The sequence below is a fragment of the Hordeum vulgare genome, chromosome 5H (assembly GCF_904849725.1).
Source record: "Hordeum vulgare subsp. vulgare chromosome 5H, MorexV3_pseudomolecules_assembly, whole genome shotgun sequence".
NCBI lineage: Eukaryota > Viridiplantae > Streptophyta > Magnoliopsida > Poales > Poaceae > Hordeum > Hordeum vulgare.
This window is the reverse complement of record NC_058522.1, coordinates 546,113,157-546,139,047: the sequence shown is the minus strand read 5'-3', so window position 1 is coordinate 546,139,047 and position 25,891 is coordinate 546,113,157. Positions and strand designations below refer to the sequence as shown.

The window sequence follows — 25,891 nt, the reverse complement described above, 5'->3', positions numbered from 1 at the left end:
TCAAGGCCATTGAGTACGTGAGTGGTGAAGTCGTCATCACCAAGCGGCTGACCAATCGAGGCCAAAGTGTCGGCGAGGCCACGCATCTTCTTGAAGTAGTCCGTGATGTTGAGGCCGTCAATCTTGGTCCCCCCCAACTCGGTGCGTATAGAGTGAGCACGCGCCTGAGATTGGGAGGCGAAGCTGCTGTGAAGTGCTGACCAAGCACCTCGAGACGTCTCAGCGAAGATGACCAGCGACGACACGCTCGGAGTGAGCGACGACTGGATGGCGGAGAGGATTGCCTGATCCTAGGCCACCCACACGTAATAAGCCGGATGATATGGTGGTGGGCACGGTATGGAGCCGTCCACATACCCCTCCAAGTAGCGGCTGCGGAGAAGAGGCAGCACGTGAGCCCGCCACGACAAGTAATTGTCCGGCGTGAGCTCCACCGGAAGGAGGTGGGAAATGTAAAACGGCGATGGCGCCGCAGCATGATCCACATGAGCCGGTGTCGGTGGCACGTAGATACCCATCGACGGATCCATCTCCAGGTGTGGGGCGATCGCGAGAGGCGCGCCACAGCCCGGCACGGTACCAGTGTACGGCGATGACGGGTAGGCGCCAGGAGCAGCTAAGGCACCACCGGTAGTCGCGATCGGGTCCCCAGAGGACGTGGGAGACGCAGCCACGTAGGGCAGTGAAGGCGGTGGCGCCGCATAGGGTTGAGGGCGCAACGGCGCCGCATAGGGTTGCGGGGGCAGTGCGCCGTAGGGAGGCGCCGGCCAGGCAGACAGTGGTGGTGGCTTGGCACCATAGGCCGATGCCGAGACGTCGTACGGGTGCGGAGCGCCGTAGAGCGATGCAGGGACAGCGCCATATGCGGGCGTAGGACCACGGTAGGGCGACGGTGCAGCTTCGTTGGTCGAGGGAGACGGGCCGCCGGAGTAGACCGACGGAGGCATATCACCCTGCCCACCTGATCCGATATGTGAACCCAGAGGGGCTCCACCGAGGGAACGAGCGTGCCACCAGGCCGCAGCTAGGGGCCGAGAGGCCAGGAAGGGCGAGGAGGGGGCGCAGGCAGAGGCCGGCGCATGGACCGGCGCGGCGACGGCGGCGGCTGTTGGACCCGGCGCGACGACGGTGGTAGGGGCAACGGAAGACATCGTAACCCTAATCTGGTACCATGTTAAACATGTGTTTTGGAAAACTGCTCGACACCCTAAACGGGGTGTGGCTATCTCATTATATAGAGGTACCAAAGGGTACGATACAAGGTGTATACAAACTCTCTATATATAATCTAACAGTTACTACTGATCATTTTTTTCAGGGACACTCCAGAAATTAACATGCTTAAAGGACAAATAAACAGAGGATCGTCAAAAGGCGAAATGAATGTCTGAAGGAACTACCTTTTGTTGAACAAAATAACATTGCACAGTATATTAATGTAATAGTAGTATATAAAACAGATCACGGACACTAGAATATACAACAGAAATGCATCACACAAGCAGCCAATATTTTTCACAAAAACAACAAGCAAATGTGTGGAAATCATAAAAGTGCATGTTGTTATGAAGAAAATTAGTCACTCACATCTCATCAGCTAGAGGCCTTTCTAAGTTCACATAACCCCAGCAACTGCAGGCTACCAAGAATGGGCCCTCTTTCTCTGTATTTGTTTCAGAGATGTGCAACTGAACTTATTCAGTCATCAAGCAGCATAGTACGTGTTCTAGAATGTAGTGATCCCAGGTGACATAACCCACTAGAGGAATATGTTTCTTCAGCTAATCATGTATTCCTACATAAGCTGGAAATTTGATTTGGTGGTACTTGACATACACAAATGCCTGAACCTTGCCTTGGTGATACTACACACAAATGTCTGAACTACACAACACCAAAATACAGGTTGGGGATACTCCTTGGCCTCTTCTCATCTTGCAACTCTGAGTTTTAGGAGTTTTTCGTAACAAGACCAAGTGAATTTGCCAGATTCGAATGACCCGTGAATACAATACGGAGGATTCATCCCACGACACAGATCTAAAACTACATAGCATTGGAAAATCATGAACAGACAGAAAACAGAGAATGAATTTACTGTAAATCATGAACAGACTTTTTTTTTCCCAAAAGCAGAACAGAGCATTACTACATCTACACGATTACCCAAACAGCAACCACTTATTCAATTAGGAAGCACTAGAAAGTAATCGGCTATGCCTTCTTGGGGGACTTGGCGGCCTTCTTGGGCGACTTGGGCTCCTTCTCGGCCGTCTTCTTGGGGAGCAGCACGGTGTTGATGTTGGGCAGCACGCCGCCATGCGCTATGGTGACGCCGGCGAGCAGCTTGCCGAGCTCCTCGTCGTTCCGGACTGCAAGCAGCAGGTGGCGCGGGATGATGCGGGACTTCTTGTTGTCCTTGGCGGCGTTCCCGGCCAGCTCAAGAAGCTCGGCGGCGAGGTACTCGAGGACGGAGGCGAGGTAGACGGGGGCGCCCATGCCGACGCGCTGCGCGTAGCGGCCCTTCTTGAGGAAGCGGGCGATGCGGCTGACAGGGAACTGCAGCCCGGCCTTGACGGACCGCGCCACCGCCTTCTTCCTGGGGCCGCCGCCGAGCTTGCGCCCCACCACGTACTTCTTCGCCTTGGAGACGGCGCCGGCGGTTGATGCGTCCATGGCGGGTAGATTTCAGGATTGGAGGTGCGGAGAAGGCGGGAGTGTCTTGTGTTTGGACGAGGATCGGGTTTGGGCCACTATTTAAACGGCGCGGGAAGGGGGCAGTGTGGGGCCGACGATCCGCGCGCACGGCCATTGGACGGTTGGATCGGTGGAGAATGGACGGCTGCGATGCGGACAAAGGGGAGTGACTGGAGAGAAAAAGGACAGCAGAGATTATTTTTGAGACAACCTTCTGGACCGCGGTCCGTCCGAATGAAGAACGTGTACATGTTTCCTCAAATAATGTTTTGAAAACTTATTTCTTAAAAAATCGTATGTTTCGAAAAATTATTTGAATACATGGTCAACATTTCTTAAATAACGTTGTTTCTTTATAATAAAGTTGCCACGGCAAGCTTCATCTAGTTTTTTCTTCCAGATTTAAAACTGTCATTGTGTTTCAACTATTTTTCACGATAATTATTATTAATTGACCTTGGAAAATTTCAATAATTAACCACGGCAAATTTAATTCATGGATCATGGAAATTTTAGTAATTCATCATGGAAAATTGAGTTTATAGATCATGTCAATTTTAGTATTTTGACCATGACAGTTCTAGTATTTTGAATATGAAAAAAAAATGTATGAACCATAGAAAAATTTATTACATGTGTTATGAAATTTTTTAGTATTTCAACATGACGAATTTAGTGTATGGTTCATGGAAAATTTAAGACATTGACCTTGCATTTTAAAGTAATTGACGACATATTTCTTTTTTATTCATGAACGATGTCAAAGTTATTTCACGAATCATGTCAAATTTTAGTAATTCACCATGCCAAGTTTAGTTTCTTAATTTCTTTTTTTTTATAAAAAGTCAAATTTATTTTAAATGTATAATAACAAGTTTTTGAAATATGTCATGGCATCTTCAATGTAATCATGATGACAATTTACGTGTAATAGGCATGGCAACTTTTAACCGAACAAAAAAAGTCGTCGAAACATAACTATATGAGATTTAGTTTGGAAGGTCTCATCGCCACAGACTTAATCGTGAACACTATTTTTCAATCGGATTTTTTATTTATGAGATAAAATATTTTAAAAACTAAAAATACGGAAGAATCTTATTGACATCATCAATTTTTTCACTTGTGCGTGCAGATGGTGAGAAGCCCAATCTGTGGTCACGAAACGTGTGGCCGGTTGTTACTCCTACAACACGTATATTAGTTTTTGGCGTCCTATTCTTTCTATTTTTTTTACTTTCTTTGTTTCTTCATGGATTTCTTTGGTTTTTTATCCTTTATTTTTGGTTCATCGGCCTTTCTTGTTTCTTTCTCAGTTTCACATGTTTTTTTTTCTTCCTTTTCTTTCTATCATGCCTTTGGTGTCTTTATTGGTTTCTACTAGATTTTTCCTTTGTTTTCCTTTGGATTTCTTTGTTTTTCTTTTTGGTGGAAGGAAAAATTTGATGGTCTCTTACCCGCTCGATCGTTGTGTTATTCGTTTGTTTGGTTGGTTGTTTTCTGTCTTGTTCTTTCTGTTTTTTCCTTTTTTATTTTCCATGTTTTTTGGTTGATTGTTTATTTCAAAAAAATCACCGTTTTTTTTCTTTCTCCGTTTCACTCTGGTTTTTTTCCTTCCTTTTTTTCATGATTTATTTGGTGCCTTTGTTTTTTCTCAGTTTTAATTAGTTTCTTTCAATCGTTTCCTTTGATTTATATATTTATTATTATTATTATTCATTTTTTTCTTTCTGAGTTTTCATTGTTTTTATTCTTTTTTATTACTTTTTATATTTGTTTCCTCTTGTTTTTAACATGTTTCATTGGTTTTTAGCGCTTCCCTTTGTTCTTTGTTTATTTCCATTGGTTACTTTTTTAAACACATGTATAAATTGTTTTCACTACACAATGTACATATTTAGTGTCCATGATGAAAAAAAATTAAATACACGACATATATTTTTTCAGAAGCCTGCTTTGGTAGACCCCCCCCCCCCCTCCACAAACCGTATAAGAGCAGTGGTCATTTCATCAAACCGTATAACATCTATATATGTGATACATACAAGGCATCATACCGATTTATTCTTACAAAATTTCAAAAAGTAACATAGGCATGTATCAAACTCTAGACCTTCCAGTTTACATAAAACCACACTAACCAACTAGGACATACCATTCCATGTGCTTATTTCCTTCTTTTCCGGTTTTCTTCCATTCCAAATAGCCGTCGGGCCGGCACATTGTTGAAAACCAGCCCTTTTATTACTATTTCTTTTTCATTATTTCTATTATTATTTTTTCATTTTTTTCATTTTCATTTCCTTCTTCTTTTTCAGGAAATGCTCACACTTATAAAAAAACATTTTTTAAAGAATGATTGTTTTTTGAAATTTTGTTCATAAAGTACAAATGTCCATTTTTTCTAAAAGTAAATATATGTCGAAAAAGTGTTCGTTTAAAAAGGAAAAGGCACACATCAATATAATTAAAATTTTGAACATCTATTAAATAGAAAAATTGTACGTTTAAAGAAAATATTCTTTTACATAGAAAAATTTCACATAAAATATGGAACACTTTTAAATTTTCGGAACATATATTAAAAATGAATAAAAATAAAAATATCAATAAGTGACCGGTTTATTGTTCTTTTTTGTTTCTTTTCCAGTCTTGTTGTTTTTCGTTTTCCCTTTAGTGTTCTTTCTATTTTTCTTCAAAAAATGCCCACATCAATATAATGGATCCAAAGTTTTCAACACACTAGCATCACGATGCCAAGCACCCATGATAAATTTCATTGAGTTCCAACATTTTATACATTTTCTATGATTTCCTCGATGAAAACCCCTAAAACACTAGCCGAACGTGACGCAACATGGGTTTGGTAAAAATCCCTAAAAAATTGGTATGTTTGATAAAGCAATTCACTCTATTTAATATATGTATGTGTTAAGACATTCTGAGCAATTTTCAAAGACACAACCTATTTTTGACTTATCTATACAATCTTGTAAAATACAAATAGTTGTACTTTATGAACAAAAATTAAAAGGCAAACATTTTTGAAATTTTGGGAAAACGTAATAAGCGTGAGCATTTTTTGAAAAATAAAAATAGATAAAAAGTAAAAAAGAACGAATAGAAAAATCAAAAATACGATAGTGATAAAAGGACCAATTCAACAATGGACTGGCCCAGCCACGAACTGAAATAGAAGAAAGCAAAACAAAAAGTAAATATTGACAAACACTAGGATGTTCAATTTGATTATTGTGGTCCTTCTTGTACCAAGAGGTCTTGAGTTCAAATCATGTTGCATGCACTTTTTTTTCTTGTTAAAAGAAAGTGAAAAAACATTAAGGGCGTTGGCGTGAGTGAAATGACAATCCTACCCTTTATTATGGATAGGTATAGAGAGATGTAAGCCGTCAATATGTTTAGGGGGGGGGTGTTCTACCGAAGCAAATGTGATGTTTTCAAATACATGCTTAGAACACTGAGAGAAATACTTACCTCTATTGTGCTGCATCATCTCCTTATTTTCGAAGAAAAAAAAATAACGCGGTTTACAAATATCATGGTTATTGCTAACACTACCCCAAATCATTAGAAGATGTTGTATGGTGCCCATTAGTGGTTATCATGAAGTAGCCATGAGCCATCTAGGTGCATTGACTATTAAGCTTGGAGGAGCACTTGCGGTTTGAGTACAGTCGAGGAAAGACTAGAGAGGTAGGAGCGATTAAATTGAGTTGATCATGCCACAAAGTCATTGCGCAAACTAGACTAACTAAGTAACACTGATTATCCCGTGACGACGTCGCTGCTCTTTTTTTTCTTTTTTTTTTTTGAGCAGCGTCGATCCGGCATTTTATTCAATCAAAGACCGTTCATAGTCCAAGAGCACAGCCGCACTTAAGAACTCGGGGATTACATCATACGTTACATTCAACACGCTAGTAAAAAGACAGTGCTTCGCTAAAACATGTGTCGTTACATCTGCCTCTCTTTCACAATGTTTCCCTTCAAATCCCTGAAAAGTTGGGAGATATGATGCCATCTCTCTAAAAACCGGGCCACAGCTTGAACGATCACGTTTAGCATTCCAATCATCAGCCACATTTTTGCTATCGGTGACCAGCTGAACCCTCGTCCATCCTTTTTCCATTGCCAGTAGCATGGCATCGCTGTAACCTAAAGCCTCGCATACAAATGAATCACTACCATGATATGCTTCAAATCTTCTTGTGAGGTAATTCCCCTCGTGGTCCCTGGCTACCACAGCAGCCCCTGCTCTTCATTCGGCAGCACCAACTGCTACATCTGCATTGTGTCGGTGAGCCCGGCCTGCTTCCCAGGTTCACGGTGCTGGCCGTACCGCTGAGAGCAAAGAATAAATGAAGGAGCTGTTTGGCGATCCTCCGGCTCCGTGAAATCCAAGGATCCGGGGAGCATTCTTTTCCCAGCTCTGCAATTTTTAACTGCCACTCCACCAACTCCAAGAGCCGGGTTGGGGAGCGGAGGGCCTCCGAACATGCCCGAAGACATCCTCTTGCTCTTTCTTGGCCAAAATCAGGTATACCACTCATCATGGTGCCCTCCATTCCAGCAATATCTGGAAAGTTTCTGCTAAGGCGTGCTAATGTCCCGTCCATGAGCCACAATTATGCACTAGGGGTAGGAAGATGGGATATCTGGGTTACAATTTATAGCCTAGGTCCAGCCACACCTTTTCCAGTTCATAAACCAAGAGACACCTTTTGTAGTTTCGAGAGCACGTGCACCTATCGAGATAACTAGCAAAAGAGCCCGTGCGTTGCAACGGAAGAGAAAATAACACATGTTTTGAACGCAATATATTTTCACATGACATCACATTTGTGTTGTCGGCGATGGCCTCAGTGCTCACACAATGAAAACGCGTTTGAATGTACAGCCACTCGGAATAAGATGAGAAATATGTTGTTTCTCCCCACGAGGTTTTCCAAATGTGTGCATGTATGGTTAACGATGTTTTCTTTCCTCTCAATTTAGTTTTAATTTAATGGATGTTTATTGCAATTCGTATCGTCGCCGGAAAGAGAGAGAGAAAAAGGATTGTTCACTACAGATTAAGTTTGCATCAAAAATAATATTTAAGAAGTATTCAACAACTAAAAATAACATCCTATTCTACACTTTTTTAATCAAATTTCATATATAACATGTTAAAATCGGAGTTACGATTTAAAAGATATGGATAATTTTGTTTTAGATAAAATGTGGATTGATTAACTGAAAAGTTTTTGGCTGACTTAAATACGAAGGGCGGGTTGATTACCTGAAACATCACGGAGTTTTCTGAAAAATGCAAAAAAAACGGTTCGGCTCTGACTAAAAGATGGACTGGGGGTTAATTACTTAAAAAGACAGGGACTTTTCTACAAAATAGCCACGACGGAGGACAGAAGCCACCGATGCTTTATTATTAGGGAGAGATTTAGTTTTTTTTTGAATGAAAGGGGTTGCCCCCTGCCCCATTTTATATAATGAAGCAGATAGAACACAGTTCAATGTCGCCTATATCAGCCCCCACTACCACACCACACATCAGGCGATACACACAGGTAAAGTCGTGAAAGGTGGCCAGACCACATAAAGCACTACCACAAACTGAAACAAGGACAAGTCTGCAAGGAAATTAAAGCTAGCTATTACATTGAGATCACTCATCCCTCCAGGCAATCCGAAGCAGCTCGCCTCGATGCTTGTCCAGGAGCAAAACAAATCTTCTCAGCACCTCCACTTGTGCAGCGTCGCAGAGCACCGTCCATTTTTGCAAATTCCCTTTTAATTTGGCAAGGCCGCAGCCCAGACCCCTCCATGATCGTCCCTGGAAGCAGAAATCATTTCTCAAAGTCCAGATACTCCACAAGGAGGCAACAGTGATCATATTAAGCATAATTCTTTTCTTTTTGTTTTTCCACATGGAAGAAATATCATCAAAACATTGAATCTTTCTTATCATAAAAAATTCAGAAATAATAGACCAAATATGCTCAGCATTGATACAGTCAAAAAACAGATGTTGTACAGATTCCTTTTCATTACAGAACAGGCAGGTTAGGTCATCCATGTTTTTCCTCTTAGCCACATTATCTCTAGTCAGAACTTTGTTATATAGACACAACCAAAGAAACACATGGATATTCTGAGGACAAAGAACCTTCCACAAGTCATCTCCATACAGAGACCCCACCCCACCAAAATTGATACATTTGTAAAAAGACTTGACTGAGTACTCCCCATTCTTCTCTAACACCCATACAGGTATATCAGGATTGTTAGATAGTGGGTAATTTTTAATATAATCAATGAGACTCACCCACTGATTCATCAAATCCCAATCTACACATCTTCTAAATGTAAGTCTCAGATCAGTACCATCCCAAACATGGGACACCACACAATCTTGTGATTATAAATATCAAACAAACCCCAAAATTTAACTTTAAGGGAACAATCCCCAGCCCATTTGTCCTGCCAAAATCTAATATTCCTACCATTACCAATCTTCCATTCATAAAAATTCCTAGCAGCCTGGAGAGCCCAAGAGATACTCTTTCACACAGGGGAACCCCCTTGTTGTGTGGACCAGAAAATATTAGGATTATCAACATTATATTTAAAAACAAGTAGTTTCTTCCAGTCACTATCTCTACTGTTATGGAACCTCTTCCCCCAGGAAGCCAGCAAAGCCATGTTATAATCTCTAATATTTGGTATGCCCAATCCACCAAATTCCTTCTTCCTAGAAACCAGCCCCCATTTGGCCAAGTGATATTTGTGGTGGCCTCCCATATCCCCCCACAAGAAATGAGCCATCTGAGAGTTGATGGCATTAATGGCCCACTTAGGAAATTTCAGTACAGCCATCAAATAAGCAGGAATGCTAATCACACATGCACACAGCAAAATAATCTTCCCTTTGTATGTAAGATATCTACCTAGCCACCCAGAAATGCCTTTGATGATTCTGTCAATGATAGGTTGGAGATCCTCCCTTCTCAGTTTATCATAATGTAGGGGGACACCCAGATACTTAATGGGGAAGGAACCCATGTTACAGCAGAAAATCTGGGCAAAGATATTAGCTCTCTCCTCATTCACATTAATGGTAATAAGATCACTTTTATGGAAATTGATTTTCATACCAGAGATGCATTCAAAACATGACAAGATCCATTTAAATTTTTTTGCCTTTTCATAGGAATCCTCCAGAAAGAGGAGAGTATCGTCTGCATATTGAAGACTAACAATCCCCCCTGGAATGACATTACTCAAAACCCCTGAAATCAAACCCTGCCCAGCAGCTTTTGCGAGCATCTTGGTGAATACATCCGCCACCAGATTAAAAAGAATTGGGGATATGGGATCCCCTTGTTTAAGACCTTTTCCCCCTACAAAGTAGGGACCCGTAGTATCATTAATACGGACACTAAAGGTCCCTTGGAACAGTAATATCTGTATCCACAAAATCCATTTAGATCCAAAACCTCTGGATTCAAGCATTTCAAACAAAAAATCCCAGTTAACACGGTCGTATGCTTTTTCATAATCCAGCTTGAGCACAAGCCGAGGAACATTGGATTTTTCACCTCATGAATTACTTCATGGGCAAGCACCACACTCTCTAAGATATATCTTCCCTTAATAAATGCAGTCTGATTAGGGGAAATCAGTCTATCACTAATAGGGGAAAGTCTATTAGTTAATACTTTGGAAAAAATCTTAACAGCACAATTGCTCAGGCTAATAGGTCTAAATTTTTTCATAACATTGGCATCAGGCTCTTTTGGAATTAATATAATCAAAGCAAAGTTCAGCCTATGAATGTCTAAATTCCCACCTCAAAATCCTTAACCATTGCCATAAAATCAGACTTGATCAATTCCCAAAAAGTTTGGTAAAACAGAAATGAAAAGCCATCTGGCCCAGGAGCACCATTGGCATATGAGCCAAAAATGGCTTCTTTCACCTCCGCTTCTGAGAAATCTTTTTGGAGACTTTCATTTTCAGCCATGGTGATTAACTCATCATCCCCCCAAAAGGTAGGGTCCAAGTGAATATTATGTCTGGCCTCCTGGGAAAACAGTTCTTTATAAAATGATGTTGCCACCTCCAGCATCTCCACAGGAGAAGAAACAGGACCATGCTCACCAATTAGTTCAGCAAGATGGTTCTTCCTGTGGCGATGATTCGCCAACGCATGGAAGTAAGCATTATTTCTATCACCTTCCTTAATCCTACGATCTCTAGATCTTTGCCACAAGGCAATTTCCTCTTTCCTCATTATCTCTTCTAGTTCTCTCTCAATATCTTTCATACGTTTAATGTCCACATCTGTGACACGATTGGTTTCAGCAAAGACATCTAAAATATCAAATTCCATAATAAGATCTCTCTTTTTCTTTTTAACAGCAGCTTCAATATTAATACTCCACCCTTTGATTTTCTTCCTAAGTCTTTTAGATTTCGCAATCCAAATATCAATAGCAGATCTGCCCACAATGGGAGCATTCCACACTGATTCAACAAGATTTTTAAAATCAGGTTGTTCCAGCCACCACTTTTCAAATCTGAACATCTTTGGGGAGGTAACCCTCCGAGCCATCGTACCTATAATCAGAGGGGTGTGATCACTACCGATTCGGGGCAAAGCCCTAAGAGCTGAAAGGGGAAACATGGTGTCCCAAGAGGGAGAAACAAACACTCTATCAATAGTGGAGTAAATGGGGTTTACCTGGTTATTACACCAGGTGTATTTCCTGTTAGCTACACTGATTTCCATCAACCCCCATTTGTTAATCCAATCATTAAACAAGAAAGAGGTGGAATGATTCACATTACCATTGCTCTTATCAGATCCTGATCTGGTTAGGTTAAAGTCCCCACCCAAAATAATAGAATAAGTGGCTTTCTCCATAACCTCATGCAGGTCTGCAATAAAATCCATCTTGTTCTCATTGTAAGCCGTGCCATAAACAACAACAAACTGCCAAACCAGTTTATCCGTTTTATTCCTAATGGTAGCTGTAATACAGAACTTATGGTTTAAAAAACCAACAGTCTCAAAAAGATCTCCATTGATGCCCACAAGGACACCACCAGCTGTACCTCTAGCAGGTAGCTGGTGCCAAACAAAATTCTTATTACCCGCTATCTTATCTAGAAACTTGCTATCAATGTTTTCTCTCTTGGTTTCAGAGAACCCTACCAAATCCACATTATTAATCCTCAAAAAATCTTGCAGGCGTTGACTTTTTCCAGGTTGTCCTAGACCACGTATATTCCAAAAAACTCCTATCATGAGATTTTAAAAGGATGTGACAGGCTACAAAGCCTCCTAGCATGAATCATGTTTGGACAAGTACTACCAGAAGCATCAACGCCTACTGCTCTGTTAAGTATCATGTCTTCACCACGTGGAGAACCCTTAATATCCTTATTAACAGGTGTGTAAAGGTCATCAGGGAGCACAGTCTCAGGGTTGGAATCTGCAAATTCCAAACACCTAATACTCTCCCTCAGGACCAAATCCTGAATAATACCCCCTGCTCCTTATCACTATCTCCTATGCAAATGTCTACCCTAACAATTTGATCAGCAAGAGTTTGAGTATCGTTTAATGCAAAAGATTTACCTTGGAAGGAAGCAGGAATCTCCAAGTTCTTCTTTTGTAGATATGCAGTAGCCTTCTCCATAATCCTTATGTTACCATGCTGTCTTGTAGTAGGTCTGGTGGAGAGCACATGGCCCCATATCTTCTCTTTACCTGTATCTTCTTTCCTTCTCTTATCCATTTCCTCCATATCCAGGGATTCTAGCAATGATCTCTTAGCAGAACCAAAGCTTGTAGCTATTTGTTCAGGTAGACACACCATCTCAGGCAGATTATTTTCCTCTTCATCTTCAGAATCAGCCATTTCAATCTTCCTCAGCTGTGCAGAACAGTAGTCCATGTGAGAACCAATGTCCATATCATGATTCAGATCCTCAACACTCTCCTCAGATGTCTCCATTTGTGCAGTGGGAGTTTTACACTCAGCTTCCAACAAAAATTGCTCATGTAACTCATCCATCAGCATCCCAGGGTGAAAGCTGGCAGCAGATGTGCAGATTTCTTCCTTAATCCCAGAACCAGCTTTCTTATCCTTTGAGAAGTTTGCTCTATCTAGCTCATCTATTGGTTCATCAGCATCCCCATCCATATACTCCTTATCTTGATCAAACTCTTCCTCCTCTTTATCCTCATCTTCTACATCTAGATCAGGGTCATCTCCATCTCCTCCAGAACCTTCCCCATCCTGGTCAAATCCTTCCACAGTGAATAGCAATATGTAGAGCTTATTTTTCATCTCCACCAATCTCTCATAGGGAATCTTGGTAGGATCTCTACAAGCAACCTTAATTCTGACTTTCTCATAGAAACTCTTAAAAATTTCATTCTAGTCCACATCAACTAGGATACCAAAGCAGGATGCTATTTGGGCAAAAACCATCCATGCACACCATCTGGGAGGAATACCCTCCACTTGGATCCATACTTCAGTCAGCTCACCATAAGGTTCCAGCATCCCAGCCCATTCACATATCTTAACAGAAACTCCATCAATGGGAAGATCAAATGCAGGAAATTCAATAAGTTCCTCTACTTTCTTCCAAGGAGGAAATCTCAACAGAAACTTTCTTTCTTCTAATTCTCTCACTTGCCAAGGCCACTCTTTTCCTTTGCAGAAAATTCCATTAAGCTGCACAATCAAATCAGAGGCAGAGACCTCTCCTTTAAGCACCTTCAAAACTGCACAGTTCTTGTAGTTCAACCAGTTGGATTCAGCTGCCACAGGTATGTCAATATGATAGAATCCCAGATCTACTGCAGCACTACCAAAGTACTCAGTAGTAGGTTGCAGACGTGCCCAAGCAATACAATTATTGACATTATGTGTACCAGAGCAGATAAAGCATCTTTTTGGTTCCACACAATTGCCTACATAGTGCCCAGGCCAGCTACAATTGAAGCATATCATCTCCTTATATCTGGGATCTAAGACTTGCACAGTGGGAGCTGGGACAGAGGCAGGGACTGGAGCAGGGGTTGTGTTTTGAACACTGGGGGCAATCTTACCAGTGTTACCTGATTGCTTCTGACCTGCCGCTGCCCCTTTGACAACAGGAGCTACAGGAGGTGGAGGAAGAGCCCCATGTCCACCTTTCTTGGCAGGATTCTTCTTGGGTCGCTGTTGCCCCTTGGGATCCATGATCCCTTTCACCACAGACACGAAAGAAGCTCTCCTCTCACCACCTTCCTCACAGATCCGAAACCTAGTGGGGGCAGGATCAAAACGGCCGGGGTGGATGATGGGATAACAATCTTCTACAGAGAAGCTCCCAGACCGCAGCAAAGTTTTCTTGATCCAGAACAGGCGGCTGCCTATTGTCGATCTAGGGTTTGGAGAGGGAGGACGATATTTATGGTTGGTTCGACGGCGTGTGGGGGAAGGGATGACCCACAGCTGTCCATAAAATTCCTCCACCTCTTCCTCCTTTCTGTCATCATAGCTAGAATGCGTGTTTCTCTTTACCGCTTTATCCTCCACCACAGATCCATAGATCATCGATGGTGTGTGCTCGTGGGCCCTCAAAGGAGGCCAGCATTGTTCCATATTCCCAGTTTGTCCTTTAGTTATTTATATTACATATTTTTTATACTCTTTCCTAGTCTTAATCACATGAAGTCCCATCTCCTGTCAAGACATGGTACAAAGTTCTTGATTAGTTGATTATACGCATTAATTTGATGACTTGAGCACAATTACTAGTAGCTCTGTCTTTGCTGGGCATAAGCCATAGCGGGCGTGTCGGGAGTGCGTGTGTGCGCAGCTGGGACGTGACGGGCGCGGTGGCATGTGTGCATGCGTGTGTGTGCGTGCGAGCACGGATCTGTCCATGCGGTGCGTTGGGTGCATTGGTTTAGGGCTAGCCGATAGATGTTCCGGACCGGGTCTTCCGTGGCAATCTGGTGCGGGCTCAGCGCGCGAGCCGGGCTCGTTCGTGCGCGCGGTGGCCGCGGCGGGAGCAGGCACGATCATAGACTCGGGAGGTGGGGTCGTGCAGGTCGTGCTCGACACGCTACCCTGGGTATAAAACCCGCGTGGGATGCGTCTGTAATCGGTGTGGTGACGAGTAATAGCTTGGGAAAGAAGTCGTTGTTGCGGCCGCGGCGTACGTGCGCCGGAAAACTCCACCGTGTCCACCTATGCCTTCTCCTTCTTCCTTCTTTCTTCTCTGGTTTGGGCCAGTGCAGCGAGGCGAGCGGTAGAGCGAGAGCGTCGGACAGGCAGGGATACCAACAATTGGCATGAGAGCCTCGTGAGAGGTGATCGCCTGCGGCTATGGCGATGGTTCTGTTCAGTAGAGGCGGTGTGTCGGGGGTGATGCAGATCCCGTCGTTGACGGCTACGGGGTACACCTCCTGGGCGATCAAGGTGGAGGCCATCCTTGATGTCCAGAGGCTGTGGGGCATGGTGGCGCTGGCGATAGGAGCAATGGTGGACGCCGATAGGTGCAAGACAGTGCGGTCCATGCTCCTGACGGCGTTGGAGGAGGACCTGCTCATGCGGGTGGTGTTGAAGCTCACAACGAGGGAGGTATGAGACTCCCTCAAGGTGTGTTTCGTTGGTGCCGATCGGGTGAAGGCCGCGTGGCTGGCGACGCTATGCAGCGAGTTTGACCGCCTGCGGATGGACCACGGTGATGATCTGGATGCGTACGCCGGGAAAGTCTACGACATGGCGACAAGGTAGGCAGGGCTCGGGGCGGTTCTCGATGACGCGGCGATGGTGAAGAAGTTGCTCGATACGGTGCCGGACCGCCTGTACGTGGCGTTGGCGGGCATCGAGCAGTTCCGTGATGTCAAGTGATGTCGTTCGAGGAAGCGTTGAGTCGGCTCAAGGCCATCGACGAGTGCATGAGGCGACGCAATCAGGGCGGCGGGAGATCAGAGGAGCTGCTCATGCTCACGGCGGCGCGGTGTCAAGCTCGGCAACGACAGCGCGGCGGCGGCTTCAACGGCGATGACGGCGGCAGCAGCACGATGTCGAGTTGTGGAGGGAAGGGCGTGGGCGCTGCTACGGCTGTGGCCAGCGCGCGCACTTCCGGCGAGAGTGCCTGAGACCACGGAAGGCGCAGGCTCCGGAGCACCAGGCTCTGCTCGTCGACAACAACGTCGAGGACGACAGGCTCCTCTAGGCTGTGGGCTTAGGGTGTGTGTGTTGGGCATAAGCCACATCGGGCGTGTCGGGAGCGCGTGTGTGCGCAGCTGGGACACGACGGGTGTGGCGGCGTGTCTACGTGTGTGCGTGTGCGTGCGAACAAGGGTCTATCCGTGCGGTGCACTGGGTGCGTGGGTTTAGGGCTAGCCGGTAGCCGTGCCGGACCGGGTCTTCCGTGGTGATCTGGTGTGGGCTCAGTGCACGTGCCGGGTGCATTCGTGCGCGCGGTGGCCGCGGCGGGAGCGGGCACGATCGTAGACTCGAGAGGTGGGGGCGTGCGGGTCATGCCCGGCACGCTACCCTGGGTATAAAACCCGTGTGGTATGCGTCTGTAATCGGTGTGGTGATGAGTACGAGCTCGGGAAAGAGGTCATTATTGCAGCCGTGGCGTACGTGCGCCGGAAAACTCCACCGTGTCCACCTGTGCCTTCTCCTTCTTCCTTCTTTCTTCTCTGCTTTGGGCTAGTGCAGCGAGGCGGGTGGTAGAGCGAGAGCGTCGCAGAGGCAGGGACATGATACGTCTCAAACGTATCTATAATTTTTGATGGTTTCACGCTGTTATCTTGTCTTCTTTGGTTGTTTTATGTACCTTTTATATCTTTTTTGGGACTAACTTATTAATTCAGTGCCAAGTGCCAGTTCCTGTTTTTTCTGTGTTTTTGACTCTTTTCAGATCTGGTTTTGGAACGGAGTCCAAACGGAAGAAAAACCCCAAAATGATTTTTTCCCGAACGGAAGAAGACCAGGGGCTTTTGGGCCAAGCCAGGTGGGCTCCAGGGAGCCCACAAGCTCCCACTCGGCCACCAGGGGGAGGCGGCGGTGGGCAAGCTTGTGGCATCCCTGGCCGCCCCCTGACCTAGGTCTTTGGCCTATAAATTCCCAAATATTCCGCAAAAAATTAGGGGAGCCTCAAAATACTTTTCCGCCGCCGCAAGCTTCCGTTTCCGCGAGATCTCATCTGGAGACCCTTCCCGGCGCCCTGCAGGAGGGGACTTTGGAGTTGGAGGGCTTCTTCATCATCATCATCGCCCCTCCAATGACTCGTGCGTAGTTCACTTTAGACCTACGGGTCCATAGTTAGTAGCTAGATGGTTTCTTCTCTCTCTTGGATCTTCAATACAAAGTTCTCCATGATCTTCATGGAGATCTATCCGATGTAATCTTCTTTGGCGGTGTGTTTGTCTAGATCCGATGAATTGTGGATTTGTGATCAGATTATCTATGATATATATTTGAGTCTTTGCTGATTTCTTATATGCATGATTTGATATCCTTGTAAGTCTCTCCGAGTCTTGGGTTTTGTTTGGCCAACTAGATCTACGATTCTTGCAATGGGAGAAGTGCTTGGTTTTGGGTTCTACCATGTGGTGACCTTTCCTAGTGACAGTAGGGGCAGCAAGGCACACATCAAGTAGTTGCCATCAAGGGTAAAAATATGCGGGTTTTATCATTGGTTTGAGATTATCCCTCTACATCATGTCATCTTGCTTAAGGCGTTATTCTGTTCTTATGGACTTAATACACTAGATGCATGCTGGATAGCGGTTGACGTATGGAGTAATAGTAGTAGATGCAGAAAGTATCGGTCTACTTGTTTTGGACGCGATGCCTATAGATATAATCATTGCATAGATATCGTCATGACTTTGCGCGGTTCTATGAATTGCTCGACAGTAATTTGTTCACCCACCGTCTACTTGCTTTCATGAGAGAAGCCACTAGTAAACACTACGGCCCCCGGGTCTATTCACATCCATCGTTTACACCTCCGCTTTTACTTTGCTTTGTTACTTTGTTGCTTTCAGTTCTCACTTGGCAAACAATCTATAAGGGATTGACAACCCCTTCATAGCGTTGGGAGCAAGCTTTTGTGTTTGTGCAGGATCTTGTGATACTCCTCCACCGGATTGATACCTTGGTTCTCAAACTGAGGGAAATACTTACTGTCACTGGGCTACAGCACCCTTTCCGCTTCAAGGGAACACCAACGCAAAGCTCCAAGGCCACGGGGGAAATCCTTTGCATACTTGCCTAGGAAGTCCCTTAAGGCATAGCCGCAGCTGAAGGATTCCTGGTGCCGTTGACACACCTGTTTCTGGCGCCATTGGAAGGACTTTTGTGCAATAGCATAGCTGACATCAGAAGCATTTCTGGCGCCGTTTTCGGGGAGGAGAAATCAAGATCTATCCAAGTAGGTCTCACAAACTCTTCTCTTGCATTTACTTTTGTTGCCAATTGCCTCTCGTTTTCCTCTCCCCCACTTCACATTTGCCGTTTTCATTTGCCTTTCTCCTTCGCCGTTTTCTTTTGCCCTTGTCGTTTTCCTTTGTCGGTTCTCTTGCTTGCTTGTGTGCTTGTTTGTTTGTTGAAGTCATCATGTCTGAAAACACCAAACTTTGCGACTTCTCGAGCACTAATAATAATGATTTCATTAGTACTCCGATTGCTCCCGCCACTAGTGCGGAATCGTATGAAATCAACGCAGCTTTGCTGAATCTTGTTATGAAAGAGCAATTCTCTGACCTTCCTAGTGAAGATGCCGCATCCCATCTCAATACCTTCATTGAGCTTTGTGATATGCAAAAGAAAAGAGATGTGGATAATGACGTGATTAAGTTGAAACTTTTTCCTTTCTCGTTGCGAGATCGCGCAAAAACTTGGTTTTCTTCTTTGCCTAAAAATAGTATCGGTTCTTGGGATAAGTGCAAAGATGCTTACATATCCAAGTATTTTCCGCCGGCTAAGATCATCTCCTTACGTAACGATATCATGAATTTCAAGCAACTTTATCATGAACACGTTGCACAATCTTGGGAGAGGATGAAGCTTATGATTAGAAATTGTCCCGCTCATGGCTTAAGTTTGTGGATGATTATACAAATCTTTTACGCTGGCTTGAATTTCGCTTATCACAATATCTTGGACTCCGCCTCAGGTGGAACGTTCATGGAAATCACGTTAGGAGACGATACAAAAATCCTAGACAATATCATGACCAACTACTCTCAGTGGCACACTAAAAGGTCGCCTGCTAGCAAAAAGGTGCACGCTATAGAAGAGATTAACTCGCTTAGTGCTAAGATGGACGAGTTGATGAATTTGGTTGCTAGTAGAAACATTACCATAGATCCTAATGACATGCCACTATCTTCTTTGATTGAGAGTAGCAACGCTAGTTTGGATGTGAATTTTGTTGGTAGGAACAATTTTGGCAACAACAATGCTTTTAGGGGAAACTATGTTCCTAGTAACTCCTCTAACAATTATGGCAATTCCTACGGCAACACTTATGGAAATCACAACAAATTACCCTCTGATCTAGAGAGTAATATCAAAGAGTTCATCAACTCTTAAAAGATTTTCAATGCGTCCATAGAGGAAAAACTACTCAAAATAGACGATTTGGGTAAGAGCGTTGATATGATGTCTTGTGATATTGATGCTTTGAAAGTTAGATGCGCTCCTCCCAAAGTCAACTTGGATGAAACTTTGAAAGCTATGCGTATCTCCATGAATGAGAGCAAAGAAAGAACCACCCAAATTCGCGCTAGACATGAATGGTTTTAAAGGGTGCGTTCTAGTGATGCAAATCACGAAGATCTTAAAGTGCTTGGTGTGTCTCCTCTTGAATATTTGTTTTCGCGTGTCAACCCTACTTATGGAGGGGCTGGATATGAATCCACTTTGGTTGAAAAACACCCCAATGATTCGGAGTACACCTATATTGATGATAAAGGTATGGAGAGTGGAGTAGAAGAAGTCAAAATTTTGGGTAGTAATGAAACTCCCACTTTGGATTTCAAGGAATTCAATTATGACAATTGCTCCTTGTTTGAATGCATTTCTTTGATGCAATCCATTGCAAACTCTCCACATGCTTATAGCCAAAGTAAAGCCTTTACCGCGCATATCATAGATGCTATGATGAAATCTCTTGAAGAGAAGCTCGAACTAGAAGTCTCTATACCTAGAAAACTTCATGATGAGTGGGAACCTACTATCAAAATCAAGATCAAAAACTATGAGTGCAATGCTTTGTGTGATTTGGGTGCTAGTGTTTCCGCGATTCCAAAGTCTTTATGTGATATTCTTGGTTTTCATGAGATTGAAGAGTGTTCTCTTAATTTGCATCTTGCGGATTCTACTATCAAGAAACCCATGGGGAGGATCGATGATGTTCTTATTGTTGCAAATAAGAACTATGTACCCATGGATTTCATTGTACTTGACATAGATTGCAATCCTTCATGTCCCATTATTCTTGGTAGACCTTTCCTAAGGACTATTGGTGCTATCATCGATATGAAGGAAGGGAATATTAGATTTCAATTTCCTTTAAAGAAGGGCATGGAGCACTTTCCTAGAAAGAAAATAAGATTGCCTTATGAATCTATGATGAGGGCTACCTATGGTTTGAGCACCAAAGATGACTATACGTGATTTCATCACCTTTCGCCTAGCTAAGGGCGTTAAACAAAAGCGCTTGTTGGGAGGCAACCCAACGAATATATCATTTTTCTTTCTGTTTTGTGTTTTCCACACTTTCATAATTCTGTTATGATTGTGTTTTTGTATTTCTTTTTTGCGTTTGTGCCAAGCAAAACCGTTATGATTAGTCTTGGGGATGATCGTTTGGTCATGCTGGAAAAGACAGAAACTTTCTGCTCACGAAAAGAATTTTAATTTTTTTTATGTAAGAGATTTTGAGTTGATTCTTTTTTATGCTGATTGCTACACAAATTCTTCAGACTGTCGAAAGTTTTCAGAATTTTTGAAGTACTAGAGGTATAGGAAATATACAGATTGCTACAGACTGGTCTGCTGTTAACAGATTCTGTTTTTTGTTGTGTTGGTTGCTTATTTTGATGAAACTATGGATAGTATATGGGGGTATTAGCCATGGAAGATTGAAAGTACAGTAACCCAACATCAGCACAAGTAGAATTGAAGTTTGCTACAGTACCTAAGGAAGTGGTGGTTTGCTTTCTTGTACTAATGTTATCACGAGTTTCTGTTTAAGTTTCGTGTTGTGAAGTTTTCAAGTTTTGGGTGAAGTTCTTATGGACAAAGAGATAAAGAGTGGAAAGATCTCAAGCTTAGGGATTCCCAAGGCACCCCAAGAGATTCAAGGATGTTGTAAAAGCCTAATATTGGGGATGCCCCGGGAAGGCATCCCCTCTCTCGTCTTCAATCCATCAGTAACGTTACTTGGGGCTATATTTTTATTCACCACATGTTATGTGTTTTTGCTTGGAGCGTCTTGTATCGTAGGAGTCTTTTATTTTTGTTGTGTCACAATCATCCTTGCTGCACACCTAGAGAGAGAGACATGCACACACCGTGATTTTGTCGAGCTTCACTTATATCTTTTGCTAGACAATTCAGCTCACATGTGCTTCACTTATATCTTTTGAGCTAGATACTTTTGCTCTGTGTGCTTCACTTATATCTTTTAGAGCACAGCGGTGCGTGGCTTGGTAGTTGATCTATGCTTTGAAGGTAGCCTCAAAAAGGGTAGTTATCCAAAGGTATACGAAAACTTCCACCTTCATGTGCATTGAATAGTTAGAGAAGTTTGATTCATATCAATTAGTTTTGAGTTGTGGTTATGGTAATATTGAAGTCATGCTAGTAAGGTGTTGTGGATCTAGAAATACTTGTGTTGAAGTTAGTGATTCTCGTAGCATGCACGTATGGTGAACCGCTATGTGATGAAATCTAAGCATGATTAGTATATTGATTGTCATCCTTTGCGTGGCGGTCAGGATCGCGTGACGGTTTATACCTACCAACCCTTCTCCTAGGAGTATGCGTTGAATGCTTTGTTTCGACTACTAATAAAACTTTTGCAACAAGTATATGAGTTCTTCATGACTAATGCTGAGTCCATGGTTTATATGCACTTTCACCTTCCACCATCACTATCTTCTTAGTGCCGAGCAACTTTTGCCGGTGCACAAAACCCACCATTAGCCTCCCTCAAAACAGCCACCATACCTACCCACTATGGCTTTTTCAAAGTCATTCTGAGATATATTGCCATGCAAATACCACCATGACATGTGCCACCACATATACATTGCCATTGCATGATCGTAAGATAGCTAGCATGATGTTTCCATTGATGTCTATGCCATGCTAGATCATTGTCACGGTACACTACCGAAGGCATTCCATATAGAGTCATAGTTGCTCTAAGTTTTGAGTTGACAGTGTGATGATCATCATTAATGGAGCATTGTCCCATGTGAGGAAATAAAAGAGGCCAAAGAAGCCCACCCAAAAAAAAGAGGCCAAAGAGCCCACCAAATAAAAAAAATGAGAGAAAAAGAGACAAGGGACAATGCTACCACTTTTTCCACACTTGTGCATATTAAGCACCATGATCTTCATGATTGAGAGTCTCTCGTTTTGTCACCACCATATAGCTAGTGGGAAATTTTCATTATATAACTTGGCTTGTATATTCCAATGATAGGCTTCCTCAAAATTCTCTTAGGTCTACGTGAGCAAGCAAGTTAGATGCACACCCACTAGTTTTCTTTAAGAGCTTTCACATACTCGTAGCTCTAGTGCATCATTTGTACGGCAATCCCTACTCATTCACATCGATATCTATTGATGAGCATCTCCACAGCTCATTGATATGCCTAGTTAATGTGACTATCTTCTCCTTTTTTTTGTCTCACAACCTCCACTACATTCCACACCATCTATAGTGCTATAACCATGGCTCACGCTCATGTATTGCGTGAGAGTTGAAAAGGTTTGAGAAAGTAAAGGTGTGAAACAATTACTTGGCCAATACCGGGGTTGTGCATGATTTAAATTCGTTGTGCAATGATGATAGAGCATAGCCAGACTATATGCTTTTGTAGGGATAACTTTCTTTTGGCCTTATTATTTTGAAAGTTCATGATTACTTTGCTAGTTTTCTTGAATTATTATTGTTTCCACGTCAATAGCAAACTATTGTTTTGAATCTAATGGATCTGAACATTCACGGCGCATAAGAGGAATTACAAAGGACACCTATGCTAGGTAGCATGAAAGCATCAAAAATTCATTCTTATCACTTCCCTACTCGAGGACGAGCAGGAGTTAAGCTTGGGGGTGATTGATACGTCTCAAACGTATCTATAATATTTGATGGTTTCACGCTGTTATCTTGTCTTCTTTGGTTGTTTTATGTATCTTTTATATCTTTTTTGGGACTAACTTATTAATTCAGTGCCAAGTGCCAGTTCCTGTTTTTTCTGTGTTTTTGACTCTTTTCAGATCTGATTTTGGAACGGAGTCCAAACGAAAGAAAAACCCCGAAATGATTTTTTTCCCGAACAGAAGAAGACCACGGGGCTTTTGGGCCAAGCCAGGTGGGCTCCATGGACCCACAAGCCCCCACTCCGCCACCAGGGGGAGGCGGTGGTGGGCAGGCTTGTGGCCTCCCTGGCCGCCCCCTGACCTAGGTCTTTGGCCTATAAATTCCCAAATATTCCGCAAAAAATCAGGGGAGCCTCGAAAATACTTTTCCGCCGCCGCAAGCTTCCGTTTCCGCGAGATCTCATCTGTAGACCCTTCCCGGCGCCCTACCGGAGGGGACTTTGGAGTTGGAGGGCTTCTTCATCATCATCATCGCCCCTCCAATGACTCGTGAGTAGTTCACTTCAGACCTAAGGGTCCGTAGTTAGTAGCTAGATGGCTTCTTCTCTCTCTTGGATCTTCAATACAAAGTTCTCCATGATCTTCATGGAGATCTATCTGATGTAATCTTCTTTGGCGGTGTGTTTGTCGAGATCCGATGAATTGTGGATTTGTGATCAGATTATCTATGATATATATTTGAGTCTTTGCTGATTTCTTATATGCATGATTTGATATCCTTGTAAGTCTCTCCGAGTCTTGGGTTTTGTTTGGCCAACTAGATCTATGATTCTTGCAATGGGAGAAGTGCTTGGTTTTTTGGTTCTACCATGTGGTGACCTTTTCCAGTGACAGTAGGGGCAGCAAGGCACACATCAAGTAGTTGCCATCATGGGTAAAAAGATGGGGGTTTTATCATTGGTTTGAGATTATCCCTCTACATCATGTCATCTTGCTTAAGGCGTTACTCTGTTCTTATGGACTTAATACACTAGATGCATGCTGGATAGCGGTCGACGTGTGGAGTAATAGTAGTAGATGCAGAAAGTATCGGTCTACTTATTTTGGACGCGATGCCTATAGATATAATCATTGCATAGATATCGTCACGACTTTGCGCGGTTCTATCAATTGCCCGAGAGTAATTTGTTCACCCACCGTCTACTTGCTTTCATGATAGAAGCCACTAGTAAACACTACAGCCCCCGGGTCTATTCACATCCATCGTTTACACCTCCGCTTTTACTTTGCTTTGTTACTTTGTTGCTTTCAGTTCTCACTTGGCAAACAATCTATAAGGGATTGACAACCCCTTCATAGCGTTGGGAGCAAGCTTTTGTGTTTGTGGAGGATCTTGTGATACTCCTCCACCGGATTAATACCTTGGTTCTCAAACTGAGGGAAATACTTACCGTCACTGTGCTATATCACCCTTTCCGCTTCAAGGGAACACCAACGCAAGGCTCCAAGGCCACGGGGGAAATCCTTTGCATACTTGCCTAGGAAGTCCCTTAAGGCGTAGCCACAGCTGAAGGATTCCTGGTGTCGTCGACACACCTGTTTCTGGCGCCATTGGAAGGACTTTTGTGCATTAGCATAGCTGACATCAGGACACCAACAGTCTTCTCAAAAAAGTTAGGCTGCTACCTATGTCCAATTGGAATTTCCACGAGGCCACCGCCGTATACATATTTACATACATACATATAGGGCGTGTTTGGTTCCATTAGTGAACAGTACCTGCATTGCATAGCCTTCTCAACTCAGCCTGGTTGAGCAAAAACAGCCTCAAATGTGACATGTGCAAGTTATTTGGTTGCCTGCATCTAGGGTCCCTGCATTAGGTAATACGCAAGTGTACTTTGTTTGGTTTCCTGCATTGGCCCAAGCAGCACATGAACACGGTGTTTGGTTGCATACGGCGTACATGGTGTGCTTACCTTGTACCCTACTTGGTGAGCTTAGCCACAATGAACACACCTAGCACACCAACGCCACATCACAGCAATGGCGATGAACTAGGCGAAGATGATGAAGTTCTCCAGCTTCAACCCCAACTGACGATCCGTCGTAGCACCTTCCATTTTGACACCTCCAACCTTTCCACTATCAACACTGCTGCCTTTGTGCTTTTGCATCCAGTCAGAGTAAGCTTGTTCTGGTGCGTGCCTAGTCTTGAACCCTCTATGGTTGTTGTTGCTATACGATGCCACTTGTGCACTTGCTTCTTCCCATGAACTGTAAACCCCTGGAGCCTTACGGATGAACACGACATACCACTTTTCCTAGAAATGCACAAGAGCAAGAGTTGAAGCAGCAAATCAATGGAGCACACAAGTATAAGAGAAGAAGTAAAGCATGCATGATCATACAACATAACAAGTTCTACATGGCACTACCATGCTGTTATCCTACCACCACATCCAAAAGAGGGTGTCGTCCTACCACCGCAAGTTCACCATCATTGTGAGGGGTTAGTATATACCACCTCACCAAAATATACAAACCATCAAATAGTTTTCCCCCGAAGTGCTTGTCAGGGCCATCAATGACCTCGACGTCCGGGGTCGCAGGGAAGTCTGGCATGGGAGAACCAAGAAGCTCCCCCGAGCCCATGGCATGCTTCCTAGTTGCCAGCCTGAAGGAGAAGATGTGATGCATCTAGCTGTAGTTCTGTATGGGTGTGTTGAGGAACTCAGCATCCCTTGGGTGGTCCAAAGAATGAAACACAAGTGTTGTTTGTTGCGATTAGGAGTAGG

The 25,891-nt window shown here is 43.5% G+C and overlaps 1 protein-coding gene across 1 annotated transcript; it reads right to left on the bottom strand.

The window, feature by feature from the left end:
* Positions 1 to 2,073: 2,073 nt before the first annotated feature.
* On the bottom strand, positions 2,074 to 2,724 carry LOC123452682 (probable histone H2A.5). Its single transcript, XM_045129387.1, has one exon. The coding sequence runs from the start codon at positions 2,674 to 2,676 to the stop codon at positions 2,215 to 2,217; it is 462 nt and encodes a 153-aa protein (XP_044985322.1). The 5' UTR covers positions 2,677 to 2,724; the 3' UTR covers positions 2,074 to 2,214.
* Between the last annotated feature and the right edge of the window lie 23,167 nt (positions 2,725 to 25,891).

Coding starts and splice junctions, on each gene's coding strand:
- LOC123452682 (XM_045129387.1), bottom strand. CDS start 2,676: ATGGACGCATCAACCGCCGGCGCCGTCTCCAAGGCGAAGAAGTACGTG.